Source organism: Cetorhinus maximus, chromosome 13 (genome assembly GCF_964194155.1).
Source record: "Cetorhinus maximus chromosome 13, sCetMax3.hap1.1, whole genome shotgun sequence".
Lineage (NCBI taxonomy): Eukaryota > Metazoa > Chordata > Chondrichthyes > Lamniformes > Cetorhinidae > Cetorhinus > Cetorhinus maximus.
The window spans coordinates 120,287,967-120,307,779 of record NC_135891.1 but is presented as its reverse complement, the minus strand read 5'-3'; the positions used below and the strand labels follow the sequence as shown (position 1 = coordinate 120,307,779).

General features: G+C 45.6%; 1 protein-coding gene across 2 annotated transcripts in view; it reads left to right on the top strand.

The window, feature by feature from the left end:
* Nucleotides 1-19,813, top strand: part of cpamd8 (C3 and PZP like alpha-2-macroglobulin domain containing 8) — a 136,593-nt gene that overhangs the window by 47,702 nt on the left and 69,078 nt on the right. For both annotated transcript variants that reach the window (XM_078556145.1, XM_078556146.1), the window contains exons 22-30: nucleotides 491-633; nucleotides 1,263-1,314; nucleotides 4,762-5,060; nucleotides 5,327-5,552; nucleotides 7,115-7,291; nucleotides 8,626-8,707; nucleotides 15,120-15,276; nucleotides 18,073-18,147; nucleotides 19,554-19,719. In XM_078556145.1, the coding sequence (XP_078412271.1) occupies nucleotides 491-633; nucleotides 1,263-1,314; nucleotides 4,762-5,060; nucleotides 5,327-5,552; nucleotides 7,115-7,291; nucleotides 8,626-8,707; nucleotides 15,120-15,276; nucleotides 18,073-18,147; nucleotides 19,554-19,719 (1,377 nt within the window). The remainder of the gene's footprint in view (nucleotides 1-490; nucleotides 634-1,262; nucleotides 1,315-4,761; nucleotides 5,061-5,326; nucleotides 5,553-7,114; nucleotides 7,292-8,625; nucleotides 8,708-15,119; nucleotides 15,277-18,072; nucleotides 18,148-19,553; nucleotides 19,720-19,813) is intronic.

Below are 19,813 nucleotides of genomic sequence, written 5' to 3'. Positions count from 1 at the left end.
GATACCAGAAGTGAGAGGCTATAACAACCAGGATGTATTGTCCTCTAGAAAAGAGAAGAAAGAGAAGGCCGAAGGATGACCTGAATGAGGTTTTTATATTGTGAAGGGTTTGGTTAAGGTACGTGTAGAGAAGACGTTTCCAATTCTGGAAGTGTTCAAAACTAGGGGCTGTCAAGATAGGCATTAATAAATCCAATGGGGAACTCTGGAGAAACCTCTTAACCCAGAAGATGGTGAGAATGTGAAACTCACTATCACAGGGAGTGGTTGAGGTGAAAAGCAGAGGTGTATTGAAGGGGGGAAGCTTGATAAAAGATGATGAAGAAAAGAATAGAAGGAGATGTTGATAGGGTGAGAAGAGGCTTGTGTGGAGCATAAACACTGGCACAGAATGGCCTGTATCTGTGCTGTAATTGTGTGGTGTCTGCTGCCAATTGTGTAATGATGAGTGTCGGAACGTGTTTACAGGGCTGTTACTTCATTTTCACAGCCAAAGCGTTTGCTTACAGTGAGAGCAGCTGCTGTGAGGGAGGGCTACCGGTCCTGAAGAACAGCAAGTACCTGGATGACAACTACATGGATAGGAGGACACCAGCCGGCACGGACTATGTGAAGAGACTTGTGCTGGTGGAGGTGAGGGAGCTGACATGTTTTGTGCTGTGCTAATGATCATGTGTGGCAATGCTGACAGATGCACTGTTTTCACAAATGCTGAACAGTTAAATCATCCCATCTACAGTGTAGTACTCTGCTGCTAAGGTGCAGTTGTGTGTAAAATGCTTGGTCCCTTACAAAATAGGACCCAATTGTTGTAAATAGGCAAATTCTAAGGTCCGAAGGAATTTACTGTTGCTGAGGATGTTCCTGGCAACAGAAACGGAAAATGCTGGAAAAACTCAGCAGGCCTAACAGCATCTGTGGAGAGAGAAACAGAGTCAACGTTTCGTGTCCGTATGACCCTTCTGCAGAACTCGAAACGTTAACTCTGTTTCTCTCTCCACAGATGCTGTTAGACCTGCTGAGTTTTTCCAGCATTTTCTGTTCTTGTTTCAGATTTCCAGCATCTGCAGTATTTCGCTTTTATCTTGTGTTTCTGGGGCCATTTCTGTAAAACCATCAGGAAATGACTGACTTTGTTTTTGCCAGTAATGTGAAAAGTTAATTGGTGGTGTCATGAGAATATATGTGACTTCATGCAATGACCGTTCTTGTATCCTGTCTCACGCTGTCCGCATCTCTCTCTCTCTCTCTGTGTTCCACAGCCCGAAGGATTGCCCAGGGAGTACACCTACAGCATATTCTTCTGTCCCAATGGTATGTAAAAATCTCAGTGAAATCAATGACCAGATGAAGTAAAGAGGTGACGGTTGGGATGGAATGTAATACTGCTTGTAGCCAGTGACCACGCCTATAAATCGGAATCATGCCCTCACCATCACTGCTCCACATATACATCATCATCATTGTTTTCTATTGCTGTTTCAAATAATTATTTTGAATATTCTCCCTGTTTGTGTTAATTACATTTTCCCCAACTCATTTGAGTTGCTAACTGTAGATGGTCATTGAGCCATGGAGACCAGAAAGCAAGCTTTGCATTTCTGTAGCACCTTTCATGGGCATGGGACATTTCAAAGCACTGCTCAGGCAATGAATTTGAAATATATGTTGCTGTTGTAATGTGGGAAAAACATAGCAGCCAATTTGCACACAGCAAGATCACACACACACACCATATGAGGTAAGTGACCAGTTGACCTGTTTTTGTGCTGGTTGAGGGAAAAGTGGTGGCCAGATGCTCTTGGGTTTCCTCTCTGACCTGTGTTGCGTTTGCCAGAGTATCAGGGAGGAGCAATGCAGTGTCCCTGGGCTAGGCAGGAAAATAAACCAGCCATGGTTCCTGCTCCTCATCACTGTCTGCTGGGAGGCATGTGCCTTAGGTGAGGACTAGAGCTTGGCTTGATTGGAGTCAAGAGGGAGACGGTTGTGTGGTGGTAATATCACCAGACTAGTAATCCAGAGGCCCAGGCTATTGCTGTGGGAACACGGGTTCAAATCCCACCATGGCTGCTGGTGGAATTTAAATTCAATTAATAAATCTGGAATTGAAAGCTGGTCTCAGTAATGGCGACCATGAAACTATCATTGTTTGTTATTAAAAACTCATCTGGTTCACTAAGACGCTTTAGGGAAGGAAATCTGCCATCCTTACCTGGTCTGGCCTACATGTGACTCCAGACCCACAGCAATGTGGTTGACTCTTAACTGCCCTCTGCAATGGCCTAGCAAGCTATTCAGTTCAAGGGCAATTAGGGAAGGGCAACAAATGTTGACCTTGGCAGTGATGCCCACATCCCATGAAAGAATAAAGAAAGAGTCCTGCAGATCCAAGTCTGCATTTTTCATATGTGATCCTAGATTACATTTTCAAACGGGGCTGCCTGGAACCTGTGGATGGAATCGTGCTGGGATGCAGCAGCTCTATTTGTCTATCTGAAATTCCCTCTCTAAACTCCTTGGCCATTTCAATGAAACCTCACCCCTTTCAATCAAACTTTAAATCACTCACTCTGCGATTCCATAAATCCCCGGGATGCTTTTCTCTGTTAAAGATGTTACATATATTGAATTTACAGCACAGAAACAGGCCATTTGGCCCAACAGGTCCACGTCGGCGTTTATGCTCCACACGAGTTTCCTTTACAATCCTCTTCATCTCACCCTATCACCGTCTCCTTCTATTCCATTCTCCTTTGTGTGTTTATCCAACTTCTCCTCATATGTATCTATTCTACCTCAGCCACTCCCTGTGGTAATAAATTCCACATTCTGTCACTCTTATTGCCCCTAGATTTATAAATCCAAGTTGTTGAATCACAATTCTGCCGTGGTAACACATTCTTTGCCTTGAGTTCAGGGTCCCGGCATTGTATCAGTATTTTGCAGTGGGATGTCCCAAACAGCCAGTCGGGGTTGGTAGGATGTTTGACTTTCTGGGTGTTGGGGGGTGCAGGGGGCATCACTGAAGATCATAAGTAGGAACAGGAGCAGACCATCGAGCCTTAACTCCACTTTCCTGCCTGTCCCCCATAATCATTGACTCCCTTGTCATTCAAAAATCTGTCTAACTCAACCTCGAATATATTCAATGACCCAGCCTCCACTGCTTTCTGGGGAAGAGAATTCCACAGACCCAGTGGCCCTCTTGAGAGAAGAAATTCCTCCTCATCTCTGTCTTAAATTGGAGGCCCCTTATTTTTAACTGTGTCCCCTAGTTCTAGATTCCTTCATGAGAGGAAACATCCTCTCAAACATCCTCTCAGTAACTACCCTGTCAAGCTCCCTCAGAAACTTATATGCTTCAATAAGATCACCCCTCATTCTTCTAAACTCCAATAAGCATAGGCCCAACCTGCTCAATCTTTCCTTATAAGACAATCCTTTTATCCCAGGAATCAGCCTAGTGAACCTTTTCTGAAATGTTACCAATGCAGTTATATCCCTCCTTAAGTAATGTGACCAAAACTGTACCCACATGGACCATGACAACTGGATTCTTCCCCTCCCACTCCAAGTTCCTCTCTAGCCTTCAGGATATGCCTTTAAACCTTCACCGGGTAGGCAACACCATCTTTGGACTGTCACTCTTGGCCATTGAGAACAGCATCTGTTCCCCAACTATAGTATCCCCTACTACAACTACATTCCTTTTTACTGCCCCCACTTGAATGATCCCCTGCACCATGGTGCTGTGGTCAGTTTGCTTATCCTTTCTGCAGTTCCTGTTCTTGTCCACACAAACTGCAAGAACATTACAAGGGCTGAGGTTCCTCCACTTCTATCTTCTCGATCCCCTTTCCTGCTTCTCTTACAGTCACTCTCCTGCCCTTGACCACAGTCCAAATCCGAAATACCTCGCCTAAGGGACATGACAGCTTCCTGGAACAAAGTGTCCAGGTAACTTTCCCCTCCCTGATGCAGAAGAGCTCAAACATATTGTTCTCCAGTACACTTATGCCCACATTACCCTGCATGGTGGGAGTGCGACAGTGAGTGGGAGCAGGAATTTGGGCTGATTTCTCCTTTTGGCCCAAGAAATGTTCAGCATCATCTGAGGGACCGAAGAACTTTACTGGTCTGTAAGAGTCAGGACCAAATTGGATGGTCCATTTACCAGCTTAGCTAAGGGTGGGCACTCTAGGATTCAATACTTATTTTCAGTATATAGAATCTCTCTGCTCAGAAGGAGGCCATTCAGCCCATTGTGCCTGTGCCGGCTCCTTGAAAACGCTATTCAATTCGTTCTTTCATGTTTTTTCCCCATAAATTTGCAAACTTCTCCTTTGTCAAGCATTTATCCAATTTTCTTTTGAAAGTTATTATTGAATCTGCCTCCATCGTCCTTTCCGACAGCACGTTCCAGGTCATTTTAATTTGTTAAATTTTAAAAATTGTCACCTCTCCTCTGGTTTTGACAATCACCTTAAATCTGTGTGCCCCTAGTCACTGACTCTCCTGACACTGGAAACAATTTCTCCTTATTAACCCTAACCAAACCCTTCATGATCTGTTAAATCTCCCCTTAACCTTCTGTGCGCTAAGTTCAAATAATCCCACCTTTCCCGGTTTCTCCACATTAACTGAAGTCTTTCATCCCTGGTATCATTCAGGTAAACTTCTCTGAACCCTCTCCAAGACCTTGACATTCTCCCTAAAGTATGGTGCCCGGAATTGGCCACAATTTTCTGTTTGTCTTCTCAGAAAAGATTCACATTTCCACTCCCAACAAGTATGAGTACCAGTACATTCAGAAGCCAGCCAGAATGGTGCACTTTGATGTGGCAGTAAAGGCGCACAATGATGCCCACTTTGCCTTATCAACGGGACCTCATGACACAGCTGAAATGGTTGAGATTGTGATTGGAGGACGGCAGAACACGAGGACGTGGATTGCAGTGAGCAAGATGGGAGAGCCAGTGGTCAGTGCAAACACACCTCGCATCCTGTCCTGGGATGAGTTCCGAAACTTCTGGATTCGCTGGAAGACGGGCATCGTCCAGGTGAGAGATCGATTCCAAGGTAATGCACAGAAGGGGACTTTACCTTGTTGACCTTGCATGTTGACCTTTCACCTGCCTGTAAGCTTCCTTAATGCTGAAACTCCACCTGTTTACAAATTTGGAGCATTTTCTGCGTTGCACTCATGTTAAAATTTGTCAACAGGTTGAATTTCTTGCCCCCTGGTGTTTTGATGTGTTTAAAGGTCATGGTGCAACCTGGTACGGCCTTTCTGAAGGTTTCACTGTTTCTGATGTGTCATTCCCAGGTTGGGCATGGTACGATGCCATCCAATGAGTCTTTGATTGTGGAATGGGCGATAGCCAGATTCCCGGAGATCAGTTACATCGGCTTCTCAACCGGCTGGGGCTCAATGGGCGAGTTCAAAATCTGGAGAAAGGAGGAATCAGATGAAAACCACAATGAAGCCTTCACTCTTGGAGTGCCTCATAACGTAGTCCCGGGATCTGAGAGAGCCTCCGCCTCCATGATAGGTACATGCACAGGGTCTGGGAATCACAACACTGGCTGCACTGACCTTGACCTTTGGGCACTGGACAAATAGGACTTAATACAGGTCAAAAAGACAGCTGACATTTACTGAAGGAAGATAAATAATTCATCTTGGGAATGTTTGTGGGAGAGAGGACTGGGTGGGATGTGTTACTACAAACTATCTCTTTAAGGTACCCGAAGTCCCTGGTACTCATTAAAGCAGGTCCCAACACTGGTCAGCACCTATGGAATGGTGGGGGATTGGTGATAGGTGGAGAAAACCAGGAGGGGGCTTTTGTTTCAAGTTTTTTCCAAAAAATATACTTTATTCATACAAAATTTGTAAAATTTTATTTAAAACGGTTCAAATTGGACCTTACTGAGAATGCAATCCGTACAGCAGGTGACACTGAGGTGCCTCCGGACAACTGCAACTACACATCAAACCCCTTGGTGTGCTATGATAGGTGGTCCTAAGACAGCGACCTTTCCCCATTGTGCCTCTGCGGTGACTGCCGCCCGCTTTAGTGCATCCCTCAGCACATAGTCATGGACCTTGGAATGTGTCGGTCTGCAACACTCAGTCGAGGACAACTCTTTGCATTAGAATGACTTATTTAAATACCAGCCAGTGAGCACCCAGCAGTCTGACATGTTGCCCTTCATCCCATTGAGTTGCTGTTCTCACTCATTGGAGTCACTTACAGCACCTAAGGAGGCCATTCGGCCCATCGAATCACTCACTTTTTTGCAGCCTCTCTTTTTCTACTGTTAATCATCTTGCATCATACAAACCACTCTGAATATATTGGGTTACAGGTCCCCTGCTCTCCTGAAGGTGCTGACTCTTGCTAATGTTCAGTTGGATGGCTGCATCTGTTTGCTAGTTCTTTGTACGATAGTTCCCTTTTGAGACTGTAGAGGGATTGGAGGCAGATAATCAGTAACTGGAGACGCCAGCCCTGACTCACCCTGTGTCCAAACATACGCTGTCCAGCAGGGGGTAACCGGGCAGTGATAAAGAGCAGGAGTCCTGGCTAACATCCTGCTACCCTGTTCAGGGAGACCAAAGCTGACTGTTGTCCCAGTGGAGATCAGAGGTGGATTCTGGAACCTGCTGGTTTGCAGGAATTGGGAGCTCTGCCCCGTGTCCAAACCTCTTTAAACCCCATGGTGTGTGGTGATGACTTCCCATCAACGCTTCCAAAATGAAAGTGGACGAAGACTCGCTAACCCTGTGGTTTGGAAGGTTGATGGAGCTCACTGCATCAACATGTCTGATGGGTCAGTGTGGTATTGAGGCACACTGACCCACAGCTCAGAGGCTGATCCGTCATTCACATTCTGAATCCAGGAGGCAGTGAAGAAACTGCAAATGACCTCATCTAGGGAGGGGGTGAAATCCGACTGGAACCCTGCTTCTGATCATTTATCCTCTGACACCCATGGGAATATATGTGTGTATCTGTGTGCAGATACACACGTGTGAGTGTGAGAGCGTGTCTCTGTCTGGTGACCTCTTTCACACTGATGATTCTGATGCCTCTTGCTTCATTCTTAGGGGATGTGATGGGCCCAACTCTCAATAATCTGGACAACCTCCTGCGCCTCCCGTTTGGTTGTGGGGAACAGAACATGATCCATTTTGCACCGAATGTCTTTGTGCTGAAATACTTGCAGAAGACGAAGCAACTGTTCACCGAGGTGGAAAGTGAGGCCACAGATTACTTACTGCAAGGTGAGACAATGGGGTGGCACGTTCTAGGAAAAGATCATAACCTGATGACCTGTGGGAGGGCAGGGGGGGTTGCAGCATGAAGCCTCCTGACTCCCCAGAGGGTACAGCCAGTCAATACCTCTTCTATGAGGGAGGGAACAATCCTCCCTTTCCCGAGTACCTCAATGCACAGTACATGCCAATCTTATTTCACTCCCTGCTTTGTTGGAGAATGGACTAGGAAGGAACCTAAGCTATTCCTTCCAAGAACACACCCTGCCTGTGTGGGATAATTTAATTATTCATTCTTTTGATACTGATATTTAATATCTGTCCATATTTTCCCTTCACAACTCTGCAGTCATCTCTCTAGCAGGCTTGATACAATTATGTCTCTTGTCCGACCACTTCAGAGGGCAGTTAAGCATCAGCCGCATTGGTGTGGGAATGGAGTCACGCATAGGCTTAGACCGAGTCAGGATGGCAGATTTCCTTTCCTAAAAGGAGCCAGATGGGTTTTTAAGATGATCTGGCAGCTTCATGGTCACTTTTTTACTGAGACCAGCTTTTTAATTCCGAGTTTTTAAAAATTGAATAAAAATTTTCAAGCCGCTGTGAGATTTAGACTCATTTTCAACCTCTGCTCCGGTGGGTGGAAGGACGGTGTTGAATCGATTGCCTCACCTTATTGTCCAGCCAAAATCTATCCTTTTCCTGGATTCAAACCTGACCCTACAATCTGAAAAGTCACTGTAAAAATGTGAAAGACAGTTTAGTTCAGTGAAACCAGTCACGCTTTCATGGAAGGAGGCCATTCAGCCCATCATGCCTGTGCCAGCTCTTTGAAAGAGCTATCTGATTAGTCCCACCCCTGGTTGTTTCTGTGTAGTCCTGCAAATTTTTCAAGTGTTTACCAATTCTCTTTTGAAAGTTACTATTGAATCTGTTTCCACCATTCTGTCAGGCAGTGCATTCCAGATCACAGCAACTCGCTGCGTTAAACACTTTCTTCTCATCTCCCCCTCTGGTTCTTCTGCCAATTTTCTTAAATCTGTGTTCCTCTGGTTATTGACCCTCCTGCCACTGGAAACAGTTTCTCCTTACTCCATTAAACCCCCCCCCCTTAGAATTTTCAACACCTCTATTAAATCTCTCCTTTAACCTTCTCTATTCTAAAGAGAACAGTCCCAACTTCTCTAGTCTCTCCACAAAACCGAAACCCCTCATCCTCAGAACCATTCCAGTAAATATCCTCTGTGGTGCTGTTTGGTTGTTTTTTTTTGTTACAAGTGAAAATTGGAGAAGAATGAAAATCAGCCCAGGACAGATTCTTCTCTGAATTTTCTCCAATGCAGGATATCAACGTCAGCTGACGTACAAACGAGAGGACGGATCGTACAGTGCATTCGGTGAGAGGGATTCTTCCGGGAGCATGTGGTGCGTGGATTTATTCAGTCTATGTGAATCCGAGGGGTGAGGTAACAATGGGGGAGAATTTCCTTTTCCCTCATTGGGATGAGAGCATGAGTAGGATGATGTTTTGAATCCCATCACCATCATCCCAGCTCATCTGGTCAAACTTCTTGCGTCTCTCTTCATGATGATCATTGACTTTTTGTCCTCTAAAGTTTCAAAGCCCCCATGACCCATCCTGTGTACTTTCCTCCTCTCCTGCCTCCTCACTCTGTTAAAATTAAATCCAAGGATGGAGGGTGAACTGAGCAGAATGAAGAGATCCACAGCTTGAAGTCCCAGGAAAGAAGAATTTTGGTAGGAGACGGGATAATTGGATGGAACTTGATGTGTTGTTCCACAGGGACTACTGGTCACAGGCATAGAATAAAATTGAAATCAGGAGTACAATGTCAAAACTATTGCCTCGGTAGGAGGACCAACAAAATACAAGATTGGTATTAATAGCTTGCAGAATGTAATTTGTAGTAATTTGCATTTGGCAAATGGATTTTAATGTGGAGAAGAATGCGATGGTGTATTTTGGTAGAAAGAGTAAGGATTCCTTGGAAGTTTCAATGGGTCAGAGGAGCAGAGGGATCTGGGATTACAGATACACAAATCACTACATGAGCAAACCAAGCACTGGAATTCATTTCTAGAGGGATAGAATTCAAAAGCAGACAAGTCATGTTAAACTTGTATAGAACCCCACTTGGAATACCATACACAGTACTGGTCTTCAAACTGCGGAAAATGCAACAAAGATTTACAAGGGTGATGGCAGAATGGAGAGGTTATAACTATCAGGAAAGGCTGAACAGGCTAGAAGAGAAAACTGAGGGTTGACATGATAGAGGTCTTTAAGATGTTGGTAGGTTTTCTTAAGGTTGACATAGAGAAGATGTCTCCACTTGTGGAGAAGTCCAAAACTAGGGGCCATGAGTATAAGATAGTCACTGATGAATCCAATTGGGAATTCAGGAGAAACCGGAGAGTGGTGAGAGTGTTGAACTCACTACCACAGGGAGTGGTTGAGGTGAATAGTATAGATACACTTAAGGGAAAGCTGGGCAAACACATGACGGTGAAAGGAATTGAAGGATTATAAAGCCCTAAGCTCTGAGTCCCTTCCTAAACTTCTCATGTTCCATAACACCTCCCTCTTTGACCATGTATCTGGTTATTAGTCTCAATATCTCCCTTATGTGGCTCAGTGTCAAATTTTGTTTGATTACACTCCTGTGAAGCATTTTGGGACTTTTCACTTTTTAAGGCACTATAGAAATGCAAGTTGTTGATGGAGTGAGATGGAGTAGGAGGAGGCTCATGTGGAGCGTGTATGTGGGGCATGGTGAGGAGGAGAGTGTCTGGGACAGGGAAGGAGAAAGTGTGGGGAATAGGGAGGGGGAATGGGAAGGGGAGAGTATGGTGGATGGGGTAGAGCGTATTGGACGAGAGTCTGGGTGGCGATGGACGAGACTAAGGTTCCAACGCTTTGAAGGAACACGAGAGAGTTCGGAGGAGAACTGAGCAGAGAGAGAGAGATGTGAAGGGTTGAGAGAGTGAGAGAGGCACTGGGAACTAGAGGTGAGAGAGGCATTCATGGATCCTGGTTTACTTGACATCATGTAACCTTAGTAATACCGGTAAACTTTTCTTAATCCTGTCTATAATAATCAGTTTGATCTGTTAACTCCTCTAACCTTTAAAATTAGAGAATGGGTTCAACTCACCAGGAAACTGGGCCTGTGTTACATGCTCTGTATCTCAAGGGTAATAGTTTGGCTTGTGTTATCGGGTGGCCTGTGATTGGTACAATGCTGAAATGTTTCCACTTTGGATGATGTCATTGGCTGGTTCCCAAACTCTGCCTCTTGCTGAGGGCAGGAATAAAACAGCAAAGTGATTGGAGTAAATTGAGAGATACAATCATCAAAAACACCCGTGGGATCATTGTCAGTGACTCAGCCTATATTACCTCTCTACACACATGCCCAGCATTACCAACATAAAGAACACAGCTTAACTGAGCCCTGATAAACATGGAGCTGGAGCTGCCAAGGGAGTTCGATTTTGGATCAGTCTAAAGCAACTGCAGGAAAAAGCAAACAATTTGTAAATCTTTGGCTGACAGCCCAGTTAGTACTTCATTCAGAGATTCAATCGGAACTAAAAATCTAAAATGCGAGCACTGCCAGATTCTTTGAAAAAGTGCCGCGTGTGATGAAGTGTCTTAGCAGATTACAGGTGAAACCTGGTAGCAGTTTGATTCTGGTTTAATGTCATCACCAACCCTTGTGACTTGAAGTTTGTTTTACTTCTGGCTTTTAAAGATGATGACTTTCTAACAATGTGGCAGAGCGGAACTGAGCCCCAGGAACCAGGAGAACCCTGCCTGTGTGAGACTGACATAGAGGTCAGGTCTGTCTCTGTCCCTGAGTCTTTGCTGAGTTCATTTATTCCAGTTGAGACACTGTACTCTCCTCACCAGCCTTGCATTAGGGACATGATAATCAGCCAGGGTTCCTGCTTCAGATCCACTCGTTGCAAGGGTGTAATCAGGTGCAAACAATTCGGGTTAAACTGTGATGCCCACCAAAGTTCAATACTTGCTGTCTCAGCTCATACATAAAGAATGGTCCCTTGTGTAAGAATGGAGGGTATTTATTCACTGAGTCCAATACATGTAGCACATTCTGGATACAATGAGCTGGATTTTTGTTTTGGGGTCAGGACCCTGATGTCGGGAGAATTTTCGGATTCAGACCCCATGTGTCAGCGTCAGACCCCAACTTGATCGTTGTAGGGATGGCTAATTAGTGGCCAGGGAGCTAGTTTGCTGCTCAATTAAGGGGGTCAACAGAGCAATAGCTCCAGCAATAACACTTTGGCAACTCTGTTGCCTGAGGTAGAAGCTGCTAATACAGCTTCGAGAGAAAGGGGCGCCCTCTATACAGAAGGTAAGAAACGTCCAATTTAAAAAGGTCTCAGTTGCCAGGCCATCATCGTGGAGGGGCAGGTGGTCAGAGGTGGCAGCTGTGGGTGCAGGGAGGGGGTCCATACTAGGATGCAGTGCTAGCTCCCCACACCCCAGTCTGCTATGGGAGGAACCCTCCATCCTTGGTCATGTTTTGGCCTCTGTGTGATCCTGCAAGTCAAATGGCCAGAATAGGCCATTTAATTAACCTAATGGGCCACCTGCTCCTTGCCGGAACAAGCCTGGTCCAGAAGCGGGAAGGCGCTGGCTGTGGGAACGTGCCGGCGTGCTCTGCTGGCCAGCACTCTGCTGCCAATTTTACACTTAATTGAGGCTCTTTAATTCATTTTTGGGATGTGAACGCTGGTGGCAAGGGCAGCGTCTGTTGCCCACCCCTAATTGCCCCTTGAGAAGGTGATGGTGAGCTGCCTCCTTGAACTGCTGCAGCCCATGTGGTGTAGGTACACCCACAGTGCTGTTAGGAAGGCAGTTCCAGGATTTTGAGCCAGCGAACCAGTTCATTCAGTGAGCCCCAAAGACACATTGCAGGAGGACCCCAGATGGCATCTAGACTTTAACTTTTGTTGGTGAAAAGGTTTTGGAGGTTATGGATCCATCTCAGTGGAGTTGAGATGTAGACCAGCCATGATCTAATGGAATGACAGAACAGGCTTGAAGGGCTGAATGGCCTCCTATTCCTATGTTGCTGTGTAATGTAGGCCAAACAAATAGTGACGTAACTGGAATTTACAGCTTACTGTGTTTATTTGGAGGAAAGAATGAAAGAAAGTGATAACTTCCTCCCTGGAGCATGTTCCAACATTTAGTGATCTGGAATAGTCATTGAAATAGAATCATCTGCCTTGTTACATCATATAACATCAACACACAAAAACAGATGTAAACAGCGATAGCAGAGCAGCCTTTCTGCTCTGGATCCCAGAGGCACTGACCCTCTCTGCCCCAGGGCCATGTCGATGTAAAATACCACGGTAAATCATTTGGAAAAAGGCAGCTCCCCCTCGTGTGTTGCCTGGTGTGATTCAGCCTCTCACTGTGAAAGATTGTGACAGGCCGTTACTTAACACTTGAAAAATTCACCGTGGGTTGTTTATTAAACCGCTGCTCCCTCCCACTGTTCCGGGGGGAGGATAGGGGTTTAATAATAGCATGATTCAGTAGTTGAGAAGCTGGTCTCTCTCTGGCTGACTCTGCTGTGAGCTGGAATGGCCCAGGAGTCATTAGCAACAGTTTCTTAATGGGTTCTGGGGCCTCCGGAGATTATAAAACACAAACTGAAATTTGCAATTTTAACATTTAACTAGAGATGCCAATTCTGTTGCGAAAGTTCTGTTGTTGTCTAAGCTTTTTTGGGCACTCTGTATTTCAATATAATTTAAACACGCACACGCACTGACACGCGCACTATGTAATGTCAGTTGTAATCTGTCAATTCGAATCTGATTGGTTTCAGTCAAGCTGATAACTTGCAGTGTTGTCAGTTCACAGAGAGTCTGACCCCCTCGTCCACGCTGACCCATTCCACTCCCCACCATGCGGCTTCATGGTAAATTACAGATCCTAAGGTTACTTTCAAGCCAGGGGACTGAATTGGAGCCTTTGGTGATTCGCTGCAGGCACAGGCTTACTCTGACAGGAACTTCACTGACTGAATGTAACTGTCGTGTATAGACCAGAAAGGCAGAAGGTTTGAGCCCAGCCCCCGCTGAGCTGGTCCACCTCAGATGGCGAGGGCAGCACAATGTGCCGGAGCTAATGAGTGAGAATAACCACCTGACCACCATCTGCCGACCATCAATATACCAACTGCTGACCGCTGGCAGTCACGTGTATGTATCTCACCTGAAGGCAGGATTCATCTCAGCTTTGCTGCACTCCACAGTCCAGTAGCTATCCAGTGATCAATGTCTAGGCTCAAATAAAAACAGAAAATGCTGGGAAAACTCAGCAGGTCTGACAGCATCTGTGGAGAGAGAAACAGAGTTAACGTTTCGAGTCTGTATGGCCCTTCTTCAGAGCTACAGAGAAGTAGAAATGTGATGAAATTTATACTGTTTAAGGGGGCGGAGCAGGTGAGGCTGGATAGAAGGTAAGCGATATGTGAGGGCCAAGGAGAGATTGACAAAGATGTCATGGACAAAAAGACAAAGGGAGTATTAATGGTAGTGGCAAGGATTAGAGAAGGTGCTGATAGTGGCATAAAGGTAAGAAAGCAGAATGTGTTAATAGCAGAACACGGGTCAGCACTCTGTGAATTAACAACATGGAACAAAACACAGGGCCCTTTGGGGGTGGGGTGGGGAGAGGTGGCTGTGGTTGGGGGATAGAAAATGGATTAAAAAGGGGGATAAACCAATGAATTAATTTCATCACATTTCTACTTCTATTTAACCCTAAAGAAGGGGCAAACGGACTCAAAGTTAACTCTTGTTTCTCCACAGATGCTGTCAGACCTGCGGAGTTGTTCCAGCATTGTCTGTTTTTATTTCAAAATTTCTAGCATCCGCAGTATTTTGCTTTTATCTTAAAGTCTAGGCTCACACTGGAAGAATGGGAATTTGCAGTGATCAGTGCTTGTGGGACAGAATTCCAGGGAGTCCGAATGTAAGGAGAGGGATGGGGGAGGGGTTAGCAGGCAGGAGCTGAGGCAGGGGATGTTCACGTCACCAGTGCTCTATAGAAATTGCCCTCTCTACATAAGTGACTGTTAAACTATTGGCTCAGTGACAACATCTCTGGGATGAGGCCTGATGTGTTTCGTTTCACCGTGAGAGGTCAGAGTGAGCCACTCGAGGGAAAAGACCCCCAGCCTTTTCAATCTTTCCTGTTAGGCATAACCTCCCTCTGATCTGGTATTATCCTTGTGAATCAATTTTGAACTCTCCCCAGTGCCTCTATAACCTTTTATATAACTTAGAAACCAAATATGCACACTGTCTCTCGCTCTCGCTCTCTTTCCATATCTGAATCCGAAAGAGCTACTTCCATCTCTGTAACATCACCTGCCTCAACTGATCTACTGCTGAAGTCTTCATCCATGCCTTGATCACCTGTCAATTTGATCTTCCCCTGTCTGGCCTCCCATCTCGCCCTTAGTCATCTTCAGCTCACCCAAAGAAAGGACTGCTGCCCGTATCGTCACTTGCATCAAATCCTGTTCACCCATCACCCCTATGCTTGCTGGACCTACACTAGCTGCCAGACCAGCAATATATTAATTTTAAAATTCTCCTTTTTCAATTTCAAATCCCTCCATGGCCTCGCCCCCTCCCTATCTCTGTAACCTCCTCCAGCTCCACAGCCCTCCCAGATCTGCCTGCACTCCTCTTGAGCATCCCCAATTTTAAGGTACTGTTACTAAGGTCACTCTTTGTGCCTGTGTTTTTTCTCTCCTAGGCTGACAGCATTTGTACTAAAATCCTTTGCTCAGTCTCGTGGCTTTATTTACATTGATCCGAATGAGCTGATGACTGCGAAGGACTGGATTATTCAGCATCAGAAGGAGGATGGCTCATTTCCTGCAGTAGGGCGCATTCTGAACAAAGACATCCAGGTAATGAGCTTCTTCTCCAAGTGACCTCGATTGGGGGAATGGGGGTAGGAACCAGGGGAGGTTGTGGGGGGATGAGATACATTGTTGGGCATGTGATCTCAATATGCCGTCTGATTCCATCAGAACTTTAACCTTTTTGCACATTTGTTGGGAATTCTTTTATTAATTTATGGGTTGTGGGCATCACTGGCTAGGCCTGCATTTATTGACCATTGCCATGAAGCTATTAATGTATATAATATTATTGGAAAATATTTTTCTTTTAAAATAGAAGTTTAGTCTGTGGGTGTCTTCATTGGATTAAAGCCAGCTAGTCTGGGTGCTTTGATGTGTACCAACTTTGAGATGTAAACAGAGAAGTAGAGGTGTATTTGCACTTTGTTGAATAGAGCATTCAAGAAGCGGGGTGAAATCTGGCACCTAACTAGCAGAGACCAAACAATATGTTTATATCACTAATAAAAATGGTACTGTGAAAGGGGTTTTACTGTTAGAAGAGGTGGAGTTCAAAGGGGCTGGTGATGCAATGAGAATTTACATTCAATGAGATGTGCTGGATATATATATAGCATTTTTCGTGTGTGCAGGGCAGAGGCATGTAACATCAAAGCAGCTGTAGGCCTACCACTGTCTGTATAGAAACCAAAGTGAAAAGAACCTCATTTTGAATTCGTAAGGTGAAAATGCTTTGCCTGGTACCAGGTTAAGTCTATGGGTTGATGTTGCCTTAATGGAGATTAGTTTGGGAATTTGTTAAAACTCATGATAGTAGTAATATGTGTTTAATGTGTTGTAACTTAATAAAATGTTTCATTTAGTTTAGTGTAAAACCTCTCGAGAACTGGTGGTCTGATTCCTGAATTTAAAGCTGCATCTCAAACATACAAAAAATAAAATATAGGTTATGGCAGTTTTTAAAGTTTCCCTCTGGGATTTTTAAATAACTCAGCTTTACCAACTGCTGGGTTATAACAACCATCACTAGTTGCCCTTGAGAAAGTGGTGGTGAGCTGCCAACTTGAACCGCTGCAGTTCATGTGGTACACCCACAGTGCTGTTAGTTCCAGGATTTTGACCCAGCGACAGTGAAGGAACGGCAATATATTTCCGAGTCAGGATGGTGAGTGACTTGGAGGGGAACTTGCAGGTGGTGGTGTTCCCATGTGTCTGCTGCCCTTGCCCTCCTAGATGGTAGTGATCATGGGTCTGGAAGGTGCTGTCTAAGAAGGTTTGGTGAGTTCCTGCAGTGCACCTTGTAGAAGGTACACACTGCTGCTACTGTGCGTCGGTACTGGAGGGAGTGAATGTTTGTGGATGGGATGCCAATCAAGAGGGCTGCTTTGCCCTCGATGGTGTCAAGCTTCTTGAGTGTTATTGGAGATGCACTCATCCAGGCAAGTGGAGAGTATTTCATCACACTCCGGACTTGTGCCTTGCAGATGATGGACAAGCTTTGGGGAGTCAGGAGGTGAGTTACTCGCTGCAGGATTCCAAGCCTCTGACCTGCTCTCAGCCACAGTATTTATATGTCTAGTCCAGTTCAGTTTCTGGTCAATGGTAACCCCCAGGATGTTGATAGTGGGGGATTCAGTGATGGTAATGCCATTGAATGTCAAGGGGAGGTGGTTGGATTCTCTCTTGTTGGAGATGGTCTTTGCCTGGCACTTGTGTGGCGCGAATGTTACTTGTCAGCCCAAGCCTGGATATTGTCCAGGTCTTGCTGCATTTGGATGTGGACTGCTTCACTATCTGAGGAGTCGCAAATGATGCTGAACGTTATGCAATCATCAATGAACATCCCCACTTCTGACCTTATGATGGAAGGAAGGTCATTGATGAAGCAGCTGAAGAATGTTGGGTCTAGAACACTGAGGAACTCCTGCCGTGATGTCCTTGAGCTGAGATGACTGACCTCCAACAACCACAAATATCTTCCTTTGTGCTAGGTATGACTCCAACCAGCGGAGAGCTTTCCCTCTGATTCCCATTGACTCCAGTTTTGCTAGGGCTCCTTGATGCCACACTCGGACAAATGCAGCCTTGATGTCAAGGGCAGTCACTCTCTCCTCACCACGGGAGTTCAGCTCTTTTGCCCATGTTTGAACCAAGGCTGAAATGAGGTCAGGTAGGTGAGTGAATCTGGGCGTCAGTGAGTAGGTTATTGCTAAGTAAGTGCCGCTTGATAGCACTGTTAATGACCCCTTCCATTACTTCACTGATCACGGAGAGTAGACAGATGGGACGGTAATTGTCCGGGTTGGATTTGTCCTGCTTTTAGAGCATAGGACATAAGTGGGCAATTTTCCACATAGCTGGGTAGATGCCAGCAAAAAGCAGAGCGAGAGTGAGTGTTTTGATGAATGAGTGCTTTCAGTCCTTAGATACAGAATGATAGAGGTTTGTTAAATACTTATACACGGTTAGGAAGTAGATTTACTTGTATTATAAATAAGCGTTTTCTCCTAAAATGACTGCATGTGGTTAAAACAGCCACCATTTACTCACCATGCAGGCTGGTCTCTGATTCCTTTTGGCCAACAATTCATTCCATCTCCATGTTCACATGGATGTTCCAGATTCCACGATAATATTGAAGGAGAATGGGCAAGTCCTGGCTAACGTATCTCCCTTATCCAACTTCACCAAAGCTGTTTGGCAGCTCATTAATCAGACTGCTGTTTGTGGGATCTTGCTGTGTGTGACTGCCTGTTTGTGTTGCTGAACTGAGCGCCTGATGATTTCTCTCTGATATTTGGCACAGGCTGAGCTGTGAATTTCCTGCTCTGGTTGTTTTAGGGTGGAATCCACGGCAGGATCTCGCTGACAGCCTACGTTGTTGCTGCTCTCCTAGAGACAGGAATCACCTCCGAGGTACAATATGATTCACTCATCTTCCCTCTGCACCGCACAATTCTGGCTCACGCTCGCAGAATGGCCGATTGGTTGAGGTACGGGGGTTGTGTGGTGAGGGAGGAGGGAAGGGACAAAACCTGTGGGATCACACCCCAGGGACCAGTTGAGGAGAGGAGCAGAGTCAATAGGGGAATGGCATTAACCCCAGTGACATTGATTGTTAATGGTCTTTTCAGCAAATAGTGATGAGGTCTCCCTGAGTTGTCCTCACCCATTCTCTACCTTGATAATCTCCCCAACCTCTGAAGGCACAAATTCTCTTCCAAATACCTTAGAGAGAGTCACTAGCAAAACAATAAATTATGAAAATGCTTGAGGTTTTTTTCTGCAGCTACACTAATTGAAATCCCATCAAATGGGGATTTGGTAGTTTAGTGTTAATGTCACTGGAATAGTTTGAACACCTGCCTATAGCCAGTCTAAATCTGCTGCTATTCAGTTATGTCTGAGATCAGAGAACAAAATGGAATCTGATGGATGAACTCTAATTGGAAAGAGGTGGGTGAAGAGTTAATCCCGTTTCAGTAGTTGGTTGGAACTGGAGTAATTTTGTGACTGGCTGTGATTTGGCAGTGGGACAGGAGTGGGTTAACAAGCAGCCGAAGGGGATTCCCTGGGGTTGTTAACAACGAGGTTGGAAGAATGTTCAAATTCCTTGAATTCCTTTTAGTTCAGGCACTTCCTGCTCTCGCACTCTGCATCCCAGCTATGGCAGGGGTCAGGAAACAGGAAGACACTGTGACCCTTAACTCAGACACCTCCCAATCAGGCTGCAGCAGGGATTGAGGGTGAGAGTTTGGGTGCGGGGAGAGGGGTGGGAGTGATTGGAGGAGGGGAAAGCGCTTCACCTCAAACAGTGAAATTGTGCGTGCTGTTCAAATCAAAAAAGGAAAATTAAACCTGAATATACTCTGGGTTTTCTTAATTTGATTGAATGTTTGTCATTGGTTATGATGTTGCTTCAGCCACACCTTTCAGACACAGGACATGGCCTAGAGCCTGATGTGTGTCCAGACCGTGGGAGAGCGTGCCGTGGCTCTCGACAGTGGGAGAGCGGACCACAGCTCCGGAGCTTAGGGTAGTGGGCCGCAGCTCCCGACAGTGGGAGAGCAGGCCACAACTGTGGAGCGTAGGGTAGCGGGCCCTGGCTGTGGAGCGTGGGTAGCGGGCCGCGGCTCTGGAGTGGGAGCGAATGCTGTAAATCCCGGCAATGCAGCAAGAGTGGTGCCAATCCACGAGTTGCAGATTGAGTGAGCTGGATCATTTCTGTAAGAATGATGTTTCTCCAGTTGGGTGTCTTGTCCAGCTGGATGCTGTACACGGTATTTGTCATTGACACTTTTCTGTCTGAATTTATTGGTTAGGAAGAAAAAGCCGCGGTTGCAAAAGCCAAACATTTCCTGGAGACGAACACATACTCAGCGGATGATCCGTACACTACGGCACTCTCCGCCTATGCACTGACCCTTCTCCGGAGCAAACATGCCCCAATCGCACTGAGAAAACTCAACAACATGGCCATAATGCAAGGTGTGTACTTGTCCTTGGGATTGTACTCGTGCCGATTGCCAGTGGCATAATTACACTGGATAGCCAGTGGAGGTTTGATGCTGGATTGTTCCAA